This window comes from Panthera onca, chromosome B4 (assembly GCF_046562875.1).
Source record: "Panthera onca isolate mPanOnc1 chromosome B4, mPanOnc1 haplotype 2, whole genome shotgun sequence".
NCBI lineage: Eukaryota > Metazoa > Chordata > Mammalia > Carnivora > Felidae > Panthera > Panthera onca.
The window spans coordinates 78,725,190-78,743,160 of NC_138345.1; the positions used below are offsets into that span (position 1 = coordinate 78,725,190).

The window sequence follows — 17,971 nt, forward strand, 5'->3', positions numbered from 1 at the left end:
TTGGGAGTCGGGGAAGGAACAGAGACTCCACTGAAGTTCTCAGCTTCCTGGTTTCCTTCAGTGGCTGTCTCATTGCCCCTCTCCTCCCTGGGTTTAGGTTTCACCTTCCTGAAAACAGCTGGGAAATGCCAGTATAGAGCGAGTATGCATCTTCCTCAATCCTAATTTTTCATCCATGTGGAGAGAATTCCACTAGTGGCTCTACTACTCTCTCTCTCTTGCCTGATATGAGTTTGGAAGGAAGGTAGGGCATGCATAGCTTTGTCCCTCCATCTCTCAAGATCGGACTACCCAAAGCAAGCTTATGTTCTGCTCTCCTATGTCCCATGAGGGGTCTGAACCCATAGGAAGGCTACAATGACCCTATATTGTGTCTGCCCAGGTAGGAAATCTGGTCTAATCCTGAGGTCCTGTAAAGGAACCCCATCCCACCAGAGGTATAATCAGTATTCTCCAGTATCTGCTTTGCTGATAACAAAGGCAATATTGGCTCTCCATTTGCTCATTCCTTTCTCTTATTTTTTAATTGGCTCAGAACCTGGTCTGGGAAAAGAGGCTGTCATGCATTGACCTCTTCAGACTCTAGGAGCTGTGCTTGCAGAAAGAGAATTTGCTGTGTCTGGCCAGCATGGGATTTGGAGCAAAAAAGCCACAGTCCCAGGAGAATCTCTTCCCTTGATGAACTGCAAAACCCTCTTTTTCCAAGACTGGATCCCAGAGGCCTGCTCAGAGGCAGGAGGATGGATGGGAAGACCTCCATGGGAGTGGAGGCGTCTTCGCTTAAGCAACATAAATACTCTTGGGCAGACCTATCACAAGAACCCAGCCAAATGGATAAAGGAGAAGCTAAGACTATTGAGCATCCCTTATACCTACCATAACTTCTGGAAGACCACCAACCACACCTAATTTCTCTCCTCTCTTGGACCTCAGTTTATTCTATGACTCCCTGAATGAAAGCCAAACACCAGAATGTGAAATACAGTGCAATTTATTGAGAAAAGAAAGTGCAACATAATCATCACCAGAGGATCCACAGCTGGGGGAATTAAGGGGACAGAGGCAAGGTCAGGACATGATGCCAATGTGAAGAAGGCACCCTGAGAACCAACAGTCTAGAGAACTTGACCATTCACCCTCTAGCACCCCCGCCTCCTCAGCGGGGCTGAAACATGTCTACTTCAGACCATCGATCGACTCCCAGTGAGAAAGGGAGATGGGCCAGTGTAGGAACAGGCCAGGCTGGAAAAGCCCACAGTGGTATGGGCTCAGGTATTGCTACCATCATCAGGAGCCATCACAGGCTCATCTGGGGGCATCATCCTCTGGGACTAGCAGCTGGACCTTCCTAGCCTAGGAAAGGTCTTGGGGATGGAGGAGCCAGGAAGAAGTTCAGCCCCTTCTCCGGGGAACTTGAGGAAAAGCGAGGCTGAGGTTGGCATTTGTTGATGCCAAGCAAAGTAGGAGGTGCTGTGGCAGGCTGAGAGGGATGCAGGTGGGCCTGGACACATGACCCCAGAGGATCACTTGGAGCAGTGCTGGCTCGAGCTGGTGGTCTGGGAGAAGCAGATGCTGGTGCTGCCTCCACTGCCAGACTTATAGCTGCTGCCTCCCGAGGTCTGGATGCCACCAGAGGCGGAGCCAATTCCACTCCGGCTCACAGAGCTGCTGCCTCCACTGCTGAGCCTGCCCCCGCTGCTGCCACTCTGGTAGCCACCGCTGCTGCCACCACTGAGCCCTCCATAGCCACCACTGCTGCCTCTGCTGCTGCTGCTGCTGCCGCCTCTGTAGCCACCGCTGCTGCTGGCACTGACCCCTCCGTGGCTTCCAGCAGAGCCGCTGCTGGTGCTGGTGACATTGCTGATCACCGCTGCAGAGAACAGGCACTCAATTCAGGCAAAAGCCTGGGTCTGCATCACAATTCTACCCTGCTTGGCTTGTGAATTGGAGGAAGGTGCTTAACTTCTCTGAGGCCTCAACTTGTAAATAAATGACAAGAGTGAGCCTGGCTCTCTGGCGTCCTTCCCCAAGAACAAGAGCCAGCAGCATCCACAGAAATTTCTGGTTCTCCAACCTAGGGAATTCCCCAAGACCATGGGCATTTTAGCTTTGGCCTTAGAGTTTCCCAACTTTTGTGAGGTGGGGAGTGTGTGGCCATGGCCCTAGCACTGCTTGGTGGCCTGGTCTCCTTGTATGGGTCAGCCTCTCCTGCTGTAGATCAGTCAGTGAGGGTGTCTCTGTGGCCACCCTTTTTGCAACCCAGGGAGAGAATTTTTGAAGGGCTACTTACAAATGCACACAGCACTCTGACACTCTCCAGACATCCTACAAAGGAAGAGAAAGAGATGTGGACTATTTCTGCAATGAGTCACTAGCCACAGAGCTGAGGGTTCATTACCTTGGGAACCACGTTCCCCTATTTGCCCTACTAGAGGTCAAGTTCCCCGGGGAAGAAGGCTATTCCAAGTGTCTCTATGACCACATCTCCCCAGGAAAAGGAGCTTGTGGGGCCAGGGGATGGGGTTGAGGTGCTCAGAAGCTTCACCAGCCATCCTCCATTTCTCCATTTGTCTGCCCTCTTTCCCTTAGTTTCCAGAGCATCTGTTCCAGGCAAAGTGCTCAACTACCCAGCCCCCAATTGGTTAGTCCTGCCTCACCACTCTTCCCCTACTGAGACCGTCTTTCTACCTCCCTCACCCAGACCTGGTTTTCTTCTGATTTTCCTCTCCCAGGAAGCCTTCTCCAGTGAGCCTTCCCGGGGTGGGGGTAGGGGTGGTGGTTCAAGGTAAGGTAAAATGTGAGAGGGGCTGACACTCAACACATGAGGAGCTTGAAAATGTCCTGCCCACACAGCCCATCTTTCTGTGCCTCATTCATGTTCATGGAGCAGGCACGTCCACACATCTGAGCAGACATAGAGTGTGTCTGCACCCCTTGCCAGTGTGGGCCCCCCTGTGGTCGACCACTCTGTCTTTATCCCACAATCCCCAGTACACATAGCACCATCTTCACTCTCACACCTTTCATTGATTTATTAAAAAAAAAAAAATCCATAAACTTCCTTCTCACCCCTGAGTTCTGCTTCCTCCATCAGATTGGGAGCTGCCTGAGGACAGAGGTTCAAGACAGGATACACGGAGCAACTAGTCAGCGAAAGATCTCTCAATTCTTGACAGTCCTTTGGCATTTGATATCCACTCCCTAAGCCCTTATCTGCTGCTTGATGCTGTGCTATTTTTCCAGAGTATGTGTGCATCGGCCACCTCCCCTGTGGACTCAGCCTCAGGGGTGGAAAGTTACAGGGCTCTCTCTACTGTGCTGTCCAATATGGTAACTACTAGTGACATGAAGCTAGTCACATTTCTTAAAATTAAATTAAGTATAAAACTCAGTTCCTCAGTTGCACTAACCATTAGTACTCAAGTGACTAATGGCTACTGTACTGGAGAGCACATAAAACATTTCTGTCATCTCAGGAAGTTCCAGGGGTACCTGGATGGCTCAGCTGATTAAGCATCCAACTTTGGCTTAGGTCATGATCCCACAGTTGGTGAGTTTGGGCCTCGCATTGGGGTCTCTGCTGTCAGTATAAAGCCTGCTTCGGATCCTCTGTCCTCCTCTCTCTCTGCCCCTCCCCACCTCAAAAATAAATAAACATTTAAAAAAAAGTTCCAATGGACATCACTATAACCTTTGTCATAACCCCAAAGCACTTTTCCGTACTCATTGCTCATAAGAATGACCAACAGAGCTGTGTAATACATATATCCACAGTAAATAGGAGAATTGGATGATCTTGATTGACAAAAAAAAAATGGGGGGCACTTGAATCCTAAATTCTGTTGTTCAGGAGGTTCCTTACCCCTTGTCTGAGTTGTCCTCTCCAATCATCTTGCTCTCTTTCTTCATTATCAAAGGTCACTCTAAAATCCTATCTGTAGAATGCTGGCCCCACAGCCCCTCACCTGCATTCCTCGCCCTCCAGCAGCTTGCGGTAGGTGGCGATCTCCATGTCCAGGGCCAGCTTCACGTTCATCAACTCCTGGTAGTCCCGCAGCAGCCGGGCCAGGTCATCTTTCGCCTTCTGTAAGGCAGCCTGAAGCTCTTGGAGCTTTGCATTGGCGTCCTTGAGGGCCAGCTCCCCACGCTGCTCAGCTTCAGCTATGGCCACCTGCAGGTTGGCGTTCTGGGCCAGGAGGAGGTAGGAGACTAATTAGCATAGTGATCAAGAAACAGCTGATTTTTCCTGAAAGTTCTTTTCTCCATTCAGCATCCCTCCATCCCTTACCACAATGGCACATGCCCAGAAAACAGAAGTCCATTTTGCAATTGGTCTATTTATCTATGGCCCACTGAAACTAACTCCTGTCTCATCAAGAAAAGGAACACTGGGGCACCTGGGTGGCTCAGTCGGTTAAGTGTCCGACTTCAGCTCAGGTCATGATCTCACAGTTTGTGAGTTCAAGCCCCGCGTCAGGGTCTGTGCTGACAGCTCGGAACCTGGAGCCTGCTTCAGATTCTGTGCCTCCTTCTCTCTCTCTGTCCCTCCCCCAACTTGTGTTCTGTCTCTGTCTCTCAAAAAAAAATAAATGTAAAAAAAAATTTTTTTTAAAGAAAAAGAACACTGATTCGCTGGTAAAGGCAGTAGTGGTAACTGGTAACTGGTTTTTTACAAGACTGTTAAATACTCCCCTGCCTAATCAGTTTATTCCAGTGACACAAATTAGCCATTGAGGTAATGTGAAGTTCATGACAAATAGTTCACAGAAGGTAGATCCTACTGAGAACGGAGTGTTTAAGGCCCTCCCTACAATTGCAAGATTTGCTGGGAAAGCCAGCAGGAGCAACCATCTCTCCTTAGGGAACTTGAAAGATTTCCGAGGGAATCTCAGGGAGAATGGAGTCTCCCAGAGACTGCTATCCCACATGTGACACCATGGAAGGACAGAGAAAGCGTGTGGCAGAGGCACAATTGTTGCTCTTCTTTCTCCCCATGGCCCAGAAGACCTCCAGGATCTCTCCGATAGGACCAGACCCACCTGCTTCTTAACATTCTCGATCTCGGCCCGCAGCCTCTGGATCATCCTGTTGAGCTCCATGATCTCACTCTTAGTGTTCTTGAGGTCATCTCCATGCCTGCCGGCCGTGGTCTGCAGCTCCCCAAGCTGACAGAGGGGAAACCAATCAACATAGCTTCACAAAGTGTTAGAATATTCTTGATAAAGGTCAGCGGGACCTAAACCTAGAGTATGCAGGCAAGGAGAGGGCTCCCACCTTGGTCTGGTACAGAGCCTCAGCCTCTGCCTTGCTCCTCTGGGCAATTTCCTCATACTGGGCCTTGACCTCGGCGATGATGCTGTCCAGGTCCAGGCAGCGGTTGTTGTCCATGGACAGGACTACGGACGTGTCACTGACATGACTCTGCATCTGAGACAGCTCCTATAGGGAATACGGATGGTCATTCTCACCATCCCTTGGCCCCAGGAGATGCTGGGAATGAATAAGTCCAAGAATCTTCTACCAGCAGAGGTATCCCAAAAATGGGGCCAGGAATGGAACAGTCAGAAAAATAAGCTTGCATTTCAGGCCTGGCTACTGCCTAAAAGATGCCAGGCAACAAAGTTAAAGAAAAAAAGTAAATGTGCAAATAGAATAAGGTTGTCAGCCTGAGAGTATCAGTCAGTGAGTTCAACTGTGTGGGTTTCCAGGGGACTGGAGTAGGGAGGAGTGCTCTGAAGGAACTAGCTGTGATACTGGCATAGGAGCCAGAGGGAAGGTGTAGAACAAAAAGGGCTGAGGACAGAAGGAAAACAAAGAAGTCAGAGAGGGACCCTGGCCTTGAGGCCCAGGTCAATGCAGGCTGGGTAAGCTAAGTTAGCATTTCCCAGGTGGGGTGTAGCTGAGTTCCGAGCTCTGTTGCTGGTTTTGTGAGTGTTTTGCCCCTTAACTATCCCCTAAAGTCTTGCTTGGGAAGCATGTCAGAGAAGATGCAGACAGGAAGGCTCTGGAGCTCAGCAAACCAAGAAATCAAGGAATCACCATCTCATAGAAGGTCCTCAGGAAGTTCAGTTCATCTGTCAGGCTGTCCACCTTGGCCTGTAGCTCCACCTTGTTCATGTACGCAGCATCCACATCCTGCGAGGTGTGGAGACGGGCAGTCAGACACCCAAAAGAATGACCCGCAGCCCCCTTACCACCCACAGCTCTTTCCTAAGCCTTTGTCCCTCCTCTTGTCCCTCCCCTGTCCTCCCCCTAATTTCCACTTCTCACCTTCCCTCTTAATAGAAAATCAAAGTGGTTTTCTTCCCTTTAGTTGCTTTGACCAACCAAACCCTGATGCTTTAACAAAATATAAACCATATTAGCCAGGCATGGAGTATGGGTAGATAAATCACATTTATCTAACATGTGACTTTGGAGGTTTGGTACCAGGTAACCAGCCTTCTGAATAGAAAGGAGGATATTCTATTCTTCTCACTACTTCATCTTTACAATCAAGTCAGCTGTAAGTATTGGCTGATTGTTCTTATTAATACCATCCAGGGTACCCTGTAGGCTGCAAACCTTGATTAATGCTACACATAAATCCTTCATTATTTGTTCGCATTACTGATCAGTTCATTAGTCACAGTGACATTGTAAGGCGTCTTTCCTCACCAATAATGTATTTAGAGCTGCTTCCTTCGTTTCCAAAACTGTCAGGAAAAATATAAACCCCACACCCAGCATAGGGTCACTGTGCCCCAGAGCTGCTGGCTCTGCCTTGACTCCATGGGGGTGGTGCCCAGAAATAGAGCCTTGATCTGTTCCTCCCCACTTGCTCACCTTCTTAAGCCCCACAAACTCATTCTCAGCCGCATTCCGCTTGTTGATCTCATCTTCATATCTGGGACAGAAAGAAGCACATATTTGGACAGTGACATTCCAGAAATAAAAATAAAAAAAAATTGAGGATCCCAAGCACTCATCCAGAATCTTCTCACCAGGGGACAGGACCAGCTTCATGGGCGTGTGACCTGCGCAGTTACACAGGTCCCTGGGTTCAGAAAGTCCTAACAGTTTAATGTTCTGCTGGCACCAACCCGATTTTTTAACAAGGGCCCTGCATTTTCGTTGTGCACTGAGCCCCTAGAATTACATAACCCATCCTGCTTGGAGACCTTTCAAAGCTCAGGCCACTGCCTCGTCCTCCTCCCTCCAAGCCCAGGTAACAGGCTGAAGTGTGGGGAGATGGGAGGGGGAGGAGGGGAGGAGGGGAGGCGGGGAGGAGGGGCCAGGGGCGTGACTTCTTGTCTAGCTGTAACAAAGGTCACAAAGCACAATGTGTGTACATGAGACCCAGAGAGGTATTTGCTCAGACTGGGTGCTTCTGCCTCTGCCCTCTCTGTTTCTGTTTCCATTAAGAGTTGCTTCTTACAGGAATTTGGGTTAAGAATGAACTCATGTCTCCTGAATGCACCAGGGTTATGAGATTCCTGCTCGTTAATGACTAAAACCTCCCCCAAAGGGTCTGGATCTCATGAAGACTGAAAATGGAATGATTCCAGGAGAAAAGGTTTCTGGGCAACGTCAATCTGAGTTGCCACTGGATTCCCAGAACTCAGCACTGAGCCCAGCACAGAGCGGTGCCTGCCAGATTTGTGCAGTTGACCCAAGATGGGGCTTCCCCGAAACGGGTGTACCCACCCCTGTGAGTCCTGACCCCACGGATATCTGGAGCTCCCTCCTCACCTCACAGACCTCAGAGGGTATCAACTACAACCCCAAACATGCAGGACAAGGTCGATTGAAGCTACAGAAACAGAGTACTAGACTGGACACATTGAAAGAGTGTCTTACAAAGTGTGTCCCTAGACCATCAGCCAGGTGGTCTCCCCCGTGGGAACCATGGGGCACTAGACTCCTGGGACCTGCCCCACACCTACTGATTCACAATATCTAGGTCTGGAGCACAGGAATATGTGTTTCTGACAAGATTCCAAGGTGATTCCCATGTACAGTAAGTGTGGAGGGCTCTTCATCCCAAAACGTTTTTGATTCTGGGAAGATTCTCTCATCCACCTAAGTTAGTGTAGGAGGGGCCTGCCCAGAGCCTGAGAAATGTGTCAGAATCAGCCACCTAGAAGTCTCAGTTCCCACCCTCTGACCCCTTCTGCTTGGTCATGCCTCACTCAATAAGTCCATCCAAGAGTATTGACTGAAGGTGCAGTCAGGGACAGTTAAAATCTCAAACCGGGGCTACACCTCCCTGCTAATCCCCTGGAAGGCGGAACTCCCAGTTGGGGCCCTCACTTCTTTTTGAAGTCCTCCACGAGGTCCTGCATGTTCTTCAGCTCTCCTTCCAAGTTCCCCCTCTCCCCCAGAACCAAATCCAACTGCCTGCGTAGAAAACTGATGTAGGATTCAAGGAGAGGCTCCAGGTTGTTGGGGCCTGAGCCAGTGCCTGTGGTCTGCTGCTGGAGCAGGTTCCACTTGGTCTCCAGAACCTTGTTCTGCTGCTCCAGGAACCGCACCTGCATCAGGTGAGAAAGACAAGGAGTCAGCCTCCTGAGTTGGGCAAGTGGGGCCACGCAGCCCGAAGAGTAGAAAATGAACCCAGTTCTCCAATCAGCGATAGCCTCTGTCGTGTTGTGTTTTGTTTTTAACTTGGAAGAGTGAGAATTTAGACGAGGGAGAGCTAGAATATGTTTATACCTAGTATCTTCACTTATTCTATTTCAGTTAATCCTCACAACCACCTATAAAGGAGGTGTTACTATATCCCCTCTGTAGACAAGGAAACAGAGTCTCAAACAGTTTAACTTGCCCAAAGTGATGCGGCTACTACGTGACAAAGCTAAGGGTCACACTCAGCACTACCTTATTCTACTAGGATCCTTTGGAACACCTCTACAGGAGGCCAGCATGAAGTTATTTATAATTGTTTTTCAAGTGAACATTTTACCTCCCTACAGGCAGTGAAAATAGTCAACAAGGTCTAACTTTTCCTAAATTGTGCCATATTGTCCCTAATTGTTTCCCCTTCCAGTTACTCAGCTTACAGATGACTTGGGTTTCACTTCACACACCCGGTTCATTCCCCCAAACCCAGCACACCCTTCCCTGCCCCAGCATAGACAGCTCGAATCAAGAAGGTGAGCCTGGGTGGCTCAGCTGGTTGGGCATCTGACTTCAGCTCAGGTCATGATCTTGCAGCTCATGAGTTCAAGCCCCACGTCGGGCTCTGTGCTGACAGTTCAGAGCCTGGGGCCTGCTTTGGATTCTGTGTCTCTCTCTTTCTCTGCCATGCTCCTGCTCAAGCTCTGACTCTCTTTCGCTCTCAAAAATAAATAAACATTTAAGAAAAAAAAAATTTTTTTAAAGGTGAGTCAGTTGCTGAGACCCACCACTAAGAGATAGTTCCACAGTTCTTAGTAATGCAAGTTTGAGTTCCAGCTCAATTCCAGTTCAATTATCCAGAAGTTGCTTTGCAAGAGAAATTGAATGTTAGCTATAATAAGCTCATGGCTAATGCCCCAGTCTTAAAAGGGAGAATGAGCATGTTTGGACCCTCACTTCATTTTCCCTAGTCCTATCCCTAGAAGGAAATTGGGAACTGGATTCCCTTTCCTTCCCCTGTTTCACAGCTAGGAAAACGGGGTCCAAAGAGCAAAAGAGTCATGTTCGCTGTCCTAAAGGGCCCCAGGCAGAACCAGGACAAGAAGCCAATACCTCAGGGGCGCCCGGGTGGCTCAGTTGGTTAAGAGTCCGACTTCAGCTCAGGTCATGATCTCACAGTTCATGAGTTCGAGCCCTGCATCAGGCTCTGTGCTGACAGCTCAGAGCCTGGAGCCTGCTTCAGATTCTGTGTCTCCCTCTCTCTGCCCTTCCCCTGCTCATTCTCTCTCTCTCTCTCTCTCTCTCTCTCTCTCTCTCTCTCTCTCAAAAATAAATAAAACATTCAAAAAATTAAAAAAAAAAAGAAGAAGCCAATACCTCGCCTATGAGCCTGGCAGATCCTACTGGCATCTTTGTATACCAATCCCTGGCAGCCAAAGCCATCCACGCCACCTTTGAGCTTTGCCCTCACCTTGTCGATGAAGGAAGCGAACTTGTTGTTGAGGGTCTTGATCTGCTCCTTCTCCTGGGTCTTTACTTGCCCAATCTGGGGGTCGATCTCCACATTGAGGGGCTGCAGGAGGCTCTGGTTCACAGTCACTTCCTGGATTCCCCCAGGGAAGCCACCAGGACCAAAGCCACTGGGCCCACCAAAGCCACCAGGCCCACCAAAGCCACCAGGCCCACCAAAGCCACCAGCCCCTCCAAAACCACCAGCTCCACCAAGGCCACCAACCCCTCCAAAGCCACCAGCCCCTCCAAAGCCACCTCCCATTCCTCTGCCACCACCAAAGCCACCACCAAAGCCACCTCCATAGCCACCCCCAAAGCCACTGCCACAGCTACTACGCCCTCCCCCAAAGCCACCAGCCCGGGAGCCACCGGCCACGCTGATGGAGATGCTCTTGTTGCCACCCAGGCTGTAGAGGCTGCGACTGCCAAAGCCACCCGCCCCACCCCGGAACCCGCAGGCCCCTCTGCTGGCTCCCCCCGAGCGGGCCACACAGCTCATCCTGCTGCTTCCTGAGACCATGGCAGAGCGACCCGAGAAGCCCTGGCTGCCGCCACTGAAGGACTTCTTGCAGACTTGTCTGTTCATGGTTAGAGAGCTTGGAGGTCAGCTAGCAATCCCTTAGCAAGAGCCTAGAAGGATGAAGGCAGAGGATGGGGACAGAGAAGAGGCTGGCCTTTATATACTGAGGAGTTAGGCTTGGCACAAGGAAAGGCAAGCAATTAGCTGAGAGTCATCTTGGGTTTGGTTTGCCTCCCAGGCAATAAGTTGCTTCTAGATTTGCAACACACCTCAAAACTAATCCTCTGGACCAAAATGACTTTGCTTTTTTAGCTTAATCACCCAAACTTGCCACAGCTGACAAAAGACAGGAGCTCTGCTCCCTCCCTTCCTGTGATCTCCTCAGGGGGCCTAGGGAACTCAGACAGCACCTGACCTAGCAGGATGAATTGGATTTTGACACCAGGGAATTAGGAGCCACTGAGTTCCATGACACAGGGTAAGGACCAGACAACCTCTTCCATATGGGCTGAGTCCCTCCCTGTAATGCCAGAGCGTCACAGCCCCAGTGACATGTCGTCCGTGCCCACCTCTTCAGAGAAATATCCAGAGGAGGGCTTGGAGTGGGGGGAGTGGGGAGAAGAGGTGCACTGATCCCATAGAGTCCACTCTGGCACCACTTCAGTCAAACGCATCCATTTAAGCCAGCCTGTCATTTGAGATGAGCAGTGCTGCTCATGGCAAACAAAACAAAGATAAAATGACCCATGGGAAAAGTGAGGGTCATATTTGAAGCAAACAAGTATAAGGCTTGGGAAGAGGACAAAGACAGGCGCAGGGAGGAGCCTCAGACCAAGCCCCTCCACCACCACCCTTGACCCACAGCAGGTGATTTCCGGATCCAGAAGCAAGAGAGGACAGAAAGTGGGGACCCTCCAGCTGGTGGGTGGAATAGTTTGAAAGATCCCATTCATCTCAGGATGAGAGTGTGTGCTGCGTCAGTCCTGGTGGCCTTAGGATCTCCTACTCCTCCACCACCTGGTCTGGGTTAGATACCCTTCCCTGTTTTCCCACCATACCCTGTACTTTTCCCCCATGTCTTAAAGTAAACTTATATGTTTACTTGTCAGTACCCCTGTAGGCCCTGAGCTCATCAACGGAAGGGATTGAGTCCGACTCATTCTGAATCGCCAGCTTCTTGCATAGGGAAAGCACACCACTGACATGTGTTGTTAACTGACCAATGACCTGTGTCTAAGAATAGAACTATCTAGACCCAGATCTCACCTCAGTCTTATGGAATGAAAATCTTCAGAGCAGAGGCTTGAGTGTCTATATTTTTAATAAGCCCTACAGGTAATCCTTATGATCAGGGGAGTTTGGGAAGCCCTGGTCTAGACTATGGATATTCCATCTGGGCCAGGGAGTTAGGGGGAGGAAGGGTGGGAGATCCTTGGTAGCAGACTGGGTACATTGGTACACTACTGTTCTAACTTCCAACGGCTCAACTATCCCCCATCCCCATGCCCCCAATATCCAAATGTTTGGATATTGCTTCTCCACACCCAACCACACCACCCATGGCAAGAACACGTTTTCAAGTTGTTATCCACATTTAAGACTCTACAAGGTATGACGGAGCAGGAGGGAGTGATTCTGGACTCCCTAAGAAGTAGGTGGTTGGTATTATCTCCAGAATTGCAATCAAATCAGCAACACTCTGTCTTTCTGGAGGGGTTTCCAGACAAGGCAATCTGGGGCAGAGGATTAGCCTGAAGATCCTCGAATCTATCAATTTTAAGTACTCTGCAGCTAATTCTTAATTTTCTGTTCTGCAGTTTGGCAAGAGCCAGGCTGCCTGGTTAGAATCCCAGCTCCACCACTCACTACTAGCTCTTTGACCTTGGCCATTGCTTAACTTCTATGTGCCTTGGTTTTCTCAATGATAAAATGGGTATGATAATGGCGGGTACTTCATGGGGCTTTTGTGAGCATTAAGTTAAATAAATATAAAATGCGTAGCATGGTGTTTGACACCTAGTAAGACACTGTATACCGAGCTATTGCTAGTACTCTATTTAGGGATATGGAGAAAGGAGATAACTTAACTTTGGCCTTGGTTGTTCTCAAAACAACTTTGCACCCCTGAGCAGCTCACCAAAGGATGGTAGCAAAAGGAAGCCAAGTGAGGATGGAGAGTAAGAAACCCAAGCTGGAATAGTAGAGAGCATGACCTCTGCTGGGAGGGATTTGGGCTGCTGACCTTGGGCTGTGATTTAACACACTAAGTCTGTGTTCTCATCAGTCAAATCCCTTCCTACCTCAGCGGTTTGTAGGGAGCCTCGTAGGATATAACATAAGCGAAAGTCCCTTGAAAATCATTAAATGCCTCACAAGAGTAAGGTAGCTGTGGTCTAACAGAGAGCCTGTCATCATGAACTTCAGACCTGGTTCAAACCCCTTGTTTACCTCGCACTATGAAGTGACCTTGGACAAGATACTTGACTTCTTTGAGCCTCTCTTTTCTTATTTGTAAAACGAGAATCCTACCCCACCTGCAGGATTGTTTTGAGATTTAAATATGGTCCACCAACAAATGTTTGGATATTGCAGTCAATATTATCCATCCATAGACAATCCATGAAGGGGTGTCTGTGTTGGGCTCTTCATTGAGACATTAACTCCACCCATCAACTGATGAATGCCAGCCCCTCTTGGTGAGCTCTTTAGTCTCATTCTTTGGAATTCCCTTAAAAGCAGAAGAACAAATACCTCGCTGGAAAGAAAGTTGAGCCAGGCTCACCTGAAGCTCCAAGTGAGAGCCCAAAGCAAACAAAACCAGACATCAGTGTCTCTGATTCTGATTCCCCTCCCTTGGCTCCAGTGCTGAGGCAGCGGGTGGCAGTCTCCTAAGTGTGGCTTATGTCAGTCACCCTAGCCTATGATGGGGAAGAGGAATAGAGAGACGCAATGGGCAGATCACAAAAGCACAGGTTTGGGTTGGGCTCCCCTAATCCACATTTCCTGAGCCTGCCAAAGCATCGCTTTCTTTAGCTGGTTGGGTTTGTTCTCTCAGCTGTTGACTGAAGCTGCTAGAAGGAGACAGAGTTAGCATCTTCGGCAATATTTCTCTTATTCACTGCAGGATCTTTTAGAGCAGTGGCGTCTCAACAAGCTGCCTGCTGCCAACAGTCTGAGCTCTTCTAATCCCTGGCCTGCCAGAACCTTCTTTGTAAAAGTTGCCGGATGGCTGAGTCCTCTGGATCCTTATTGCCTTACCTACAAATTAGGGGGGATGGTCACCAAGCAGAGTTATTCCCTCTAGCCAATCTCTTCTCTGGTGTTCAACTGCGGTAAGGACGCATAACAGTTGCCCATAATATAATTGTGAGTGGAAGAATGAATCATAAAACAGCAGTCACTACCTCTAGGTCAAAGTGAGAAGACATCCCTCTCCACCTGGGAGCTGATAGCTACATGCCCTTCATACATGTGGATTCACAGATCCAATTTTCAAGATAACCATTAATTTGTTCTCCAAAAAAAAGAAAAATGTACAGTCATTCTGGATCTGCTGTCCCTGGACTAGGAATTGTCATTTTCTACTTTCTTACCAGGTTAAAATAAAAACTTATATCGGACACTACATGGTGTATGAATGCGTCGTTCAAGTAACATCTTCTCTCATAAAGATATAGGTTTTTTAATCTTTATTTATTTTTGAGAGAGAGACAGCGTGTGAGCAAGGGAGGAGCAGAGAGAGAGGGAGACACAGAATCTGAAGCAGGCTCCAGTCTCTGAGCCTTCAGCACAGAGCCTGACACGGGGCTCGAACTCATGAGCTGTGAGATCATGACCTGAGCCGAAGTTGGACACTCAACCCACTGAGCCACCCAGGCGCCCCAAGATATAAGTTTTTTTTAAATAGGTGATGGGAATAAGGAGGACACTTGTGATGAGCACCAGGTGATGTAGAGAAGTGTTGAATCACTATATTATGCATCTGAAACTAATATTACACTCTGTTAACCAACTGGAATTAAAATTAAAACTTTAAAAAAATAATGTAAAATACAAACTTATCACTACAGAAATAACTTTATTTAACAAATGAACAGTAAAAATATATTACTAGCTAACTCTCTTTATTGGTCCCTGAAGACCAGTCTCCTGTAAACCCAGATCTCTCTTGCTGAGTCTTTCTGAAAGTCATTCATCCTCCCTCGGGAAGCACCAAGTGAAAGAGGTCTCATCCCTTTTCATTGGCATACTGAATTTTCTGGAAGTCAAATGACAGCACCTCCTTTCCATCCTTCCTTGTCTTGGAGGAGTGGAAAACATAGAGGCCTTGGAGTTAGGCATGTGTTCAAACCCCAGCCTCACTACTTTCCAGTTACAAGGCCTCCAGCGAGTCATTTTACTCTCTGCCCTCAGTCTTCTGTTCTGTAAATGGGGGTTAGCATAACCACCTCATTGGGTTTCCATGAGGACTATGGGAAGTAGTGTTAGAAGCCCCTACACAGAGCAGGTGGTCAGCATATGGCAGTCCCTTTGGTGATGATGTTGATGTACAGAGCCCTCCTAGAAGTTATCAGTTTAGAGGCTGAAAGGTGGGAAGAGTTCTAAGGGGTAGCCCAGTTGAAGGTCAATGAGGCATTGAAGTCTGATGATTTCTGCATAAAGTGACAAGGAATCACAGCATCGGTATTGCAAGTTACATAAAATCCATTCTTCCATGCCTGGCCAAGCCAGTTTCCTGCTCCAGGGGCTCATCAGTTAATGCAGTCCATAAGTCAACAATATTTACTGAGCTACTGCATACTTCCCAGGATTGTGGGGACTATGATTGAGTGAAAATAATTTCCTCTTTCAAATCTTTGCTCCTTTCACCCATCTGTAAAAAGAATATAAAAATGGCTAACAGTGGCTGAGTGCCTGCCATAACACCAGGACTGAATTAAGCTGTTTACAAGTATCATTTATTTTTTTCTTTTTTACCAAAAGTTTTAGATTTATTTTTTAATATAATTTATTGTCAAGTTAGCTAACATACAGTGTACACAGTGTGCTCTTGGCTTCAGGGGTAGATTCCCATGATTCATCACTTACATACAACACCCAGGGCTCATCCCAACAAGTGCCCTCCTCAGTGCCCATCACCCACTTTCCCCTCTCCCCCACCCCCACCATCAACCCTCAGTATCATTTCTAATTGTCATAAAAATGCCACTAGGTCAGAATTTTCACTCACATTTTTTTTTTACTCACATTTTTATAGATAAGGACACAAGCTTAGTGAGGTTAATTAACTTACTGACGGACCTAGGATTTTAATTAGCTTATCCAAAGCCTGTCATGAATTCACGTGAGCTTCAGCAAGTCAAATTACAGCACCCAGAGAGAAAAGTCCACTTCGTCATTGAAAGAACTCACCCACATGGGGAGACTAGGTGGCCCAGTCAGTTGAGTGTCCAACTTTGGCTCAGGTCATGATCTCATAGTCTGTGGGTTCCAGCCCCACATTGGGCTCAGTGTTGACAGCTCAAAGCCTGGAGCTGCTTCGGATTCTGTGTCTCCCCCTCTCTCTGTCCCTCCCCTGTTCATGCTCTGTCTCTCTCTCTCTGAAAAATAAACATTAAAAAGAAAAAAACATTTAAAGAACCCACCCCCAGAATGTGATGTGCTTGGAAGCATCAACTAGTGTTAATGAAAATAGTTTTAAACCTTACAAATTCCTCTTTGGCATCAAAGAGATTAAATAAAATTTAAAAATTAAAGAGAGAAAGAGAGATCACTTTCTCTCACTATCAAGATATTTCCCCCGATTGGCCTCTGGCTTCTCTACTGGAGAGCCGAACTCTCTAGACCTGAAGGTGGACCTGCCCCCTCACAGGGCCTCAGAACCATGGAGAAACCTCTCCTACTGACATAGGAGCTTCGGGTTTGGTTTGGAACCAAACCAGGTTTGGAACTTCTGGCAACTCAAGACTCTGCAGAGTTGTTAGCACCACATGCCGGAGCTAGCACAAGAGAGGGCATCCCGGAGGCCAGCAGAGCACGGTGGTTACAAGTGTAGGCTTTGGATCTGAGGATGCCAGGCATGTTACTCTGCCTTGCTAAGCCCCAGTTTCCTCATCTAGAAAATGGGGATAATTGCCACCCGCCTCCTCTGGTGAGGATTAAATGCAATGACACGTGCAAATTGCCCAGTGTGCAACTTGTACCAGGAGGTGCCGAACAAAAGCGAGCTGTTTAATCATGTTGTTTTTGTTAAATGTGTCAGGACAGCCGTCGAGGAGCCCACCCTGTCCTTTTCCAGCACATCATCAGCTTAGTAAAATTCAGTGTCTCCTGCGTGACACTGTGAGCAGCGAGAAGTGTATAGATGAGGAAGGCGTGTCCCTCCCTTCGAGTTACTTCCATCCTAGTGTGAAGAACAGATGTGAAACTAGTCATTTTAATCTAAAAGGGCAAGTAAGGAAAGGTTCAAAGGGAACACAGACAGACCCCAGACTCTGCAGTGCCCGAGTGATCTTCCACGATAACTAAGAGCTGATCTAGTCACTGAAGGTGGAGTGAGTATTCTTAGCAAGGGGAACAGACTGTCAAAAGCACAGAGGCATGAAACAGCCAAGTTTATTCCAGAACTGCGAGACCCCCCGGACCATTGGCACAGGTCTTGCAAGTGCCCACATAAGGTCACATTGCTTGCCTGGCTCGTTTCCTGTGCCTTTGCCCAGAATAGAAGGGCATTTCCATTTTTTTTCAGTTTATTTATTTTGAGAGAGAGAGAGAGAATAAGCAGAGGAGGGGCAGAGAGAGAGAGAGAGAGAGAGAGAGAGAGAATCTCACACAGGCTCCACACTGCCAGCACAGAGCCAAATGCAGGGCTCGAACTCACAAACCATGAGATCATGACCTGAGCGGAAATCAAGAGTCAGACGCTTAACTGCTTAACTGACTGAGCCACTCAGGGGCCCCTGGGCATTTCCATTTTAAAATGAACAAACTTCTAAAAAGATCTCCCTCCCTCAAATTCAGAATGGTCTCTATTCAGCTCAGCTATAACCACAGCCAAGCTAGACAAGGATCCTTCCCTAAGGAGAGGGGTGAACGAGAGGACCCCTTGCGTGGGTCCAGAATTTCTCAACAGCAGCCCTATTAACACTTCAGTTTGGATAATCCTTTGTTGAGGCTCTGTCCCTGCAATGTAGGATGTTAAGTAGCAACCAGTCCTCTCCCCTCTGGATGCCAATAGCACTGTCCCAGTTGCAAAAGCCAAAAATGTCACCCAACGTTGCCATATGTTCTCTGGTGGAGGAGGGGAGATTGCCCCCAATGAAAATCACGCCTTACTGCCAT

The 17,971-nt window shown here is 48.2% G+C and overlaps 1 protein-coding gene across 1 annotated transcript; it reads right to left on the reverse strand.

The window, feature by feature from the left end:
* Positions 1-1,032: 1,032 nt before the first annotated feature.
* On the reverse strand, positions 1,033-10,696 carry LOC132694332 (keratin, type II cytoskeletal 2 oral). Its single transcript, XM_060657519.3, has 9 exons — positions 10,070-10,696; positions 8,293-8,513; positions 6,826-6,886; positions 6,040-6,135; positions 5,275-5,439; positions 5,040-5,165; positions 3,966-4,186; positions 2,291-2,325; positions 1,033-1,870 (listed from the first exon to the last, which is right to left on the reverse strand). The coding sequence occupies exons 1-9, from the start codon at positions 10,694-10,696 to the stop codon at positions 1,524-1,526; spliced, it is 1,899 nt and encodes a 632-aa protein (XP_060513502.3). The 3' UTR covers positions 1,033-1,523.
* Positions 10,697-17,971: the final 7,275 nt, after the last annotated feature.

Excerpts from the sequence above, each read along its gene's own strand:
- LOC132694332 (XM_060657519.3), bottom strand. The coding sequence starts at position 10,696 with ATGAACAGACAAGTCTGCAAGAAGTCCTTCAGTGGCGGCAGCCAGGGC. Across the intron at positions 6,887-8,292 it reads GTGGAGGACTTCAAAAAGAA|ATATGAAGATGAGATCAACA; the intron begins GTGAGGGCCCCA and ends TTTCTGTCCCAG. Across the intron at positions 6,136-6,825 it reads AGTTTGTGGGGCTTAAGAAG|GATGTGGATGCTGCGTACAT; the intron begins GTGAGCAAGTGG and ends CACACCTCGCAG.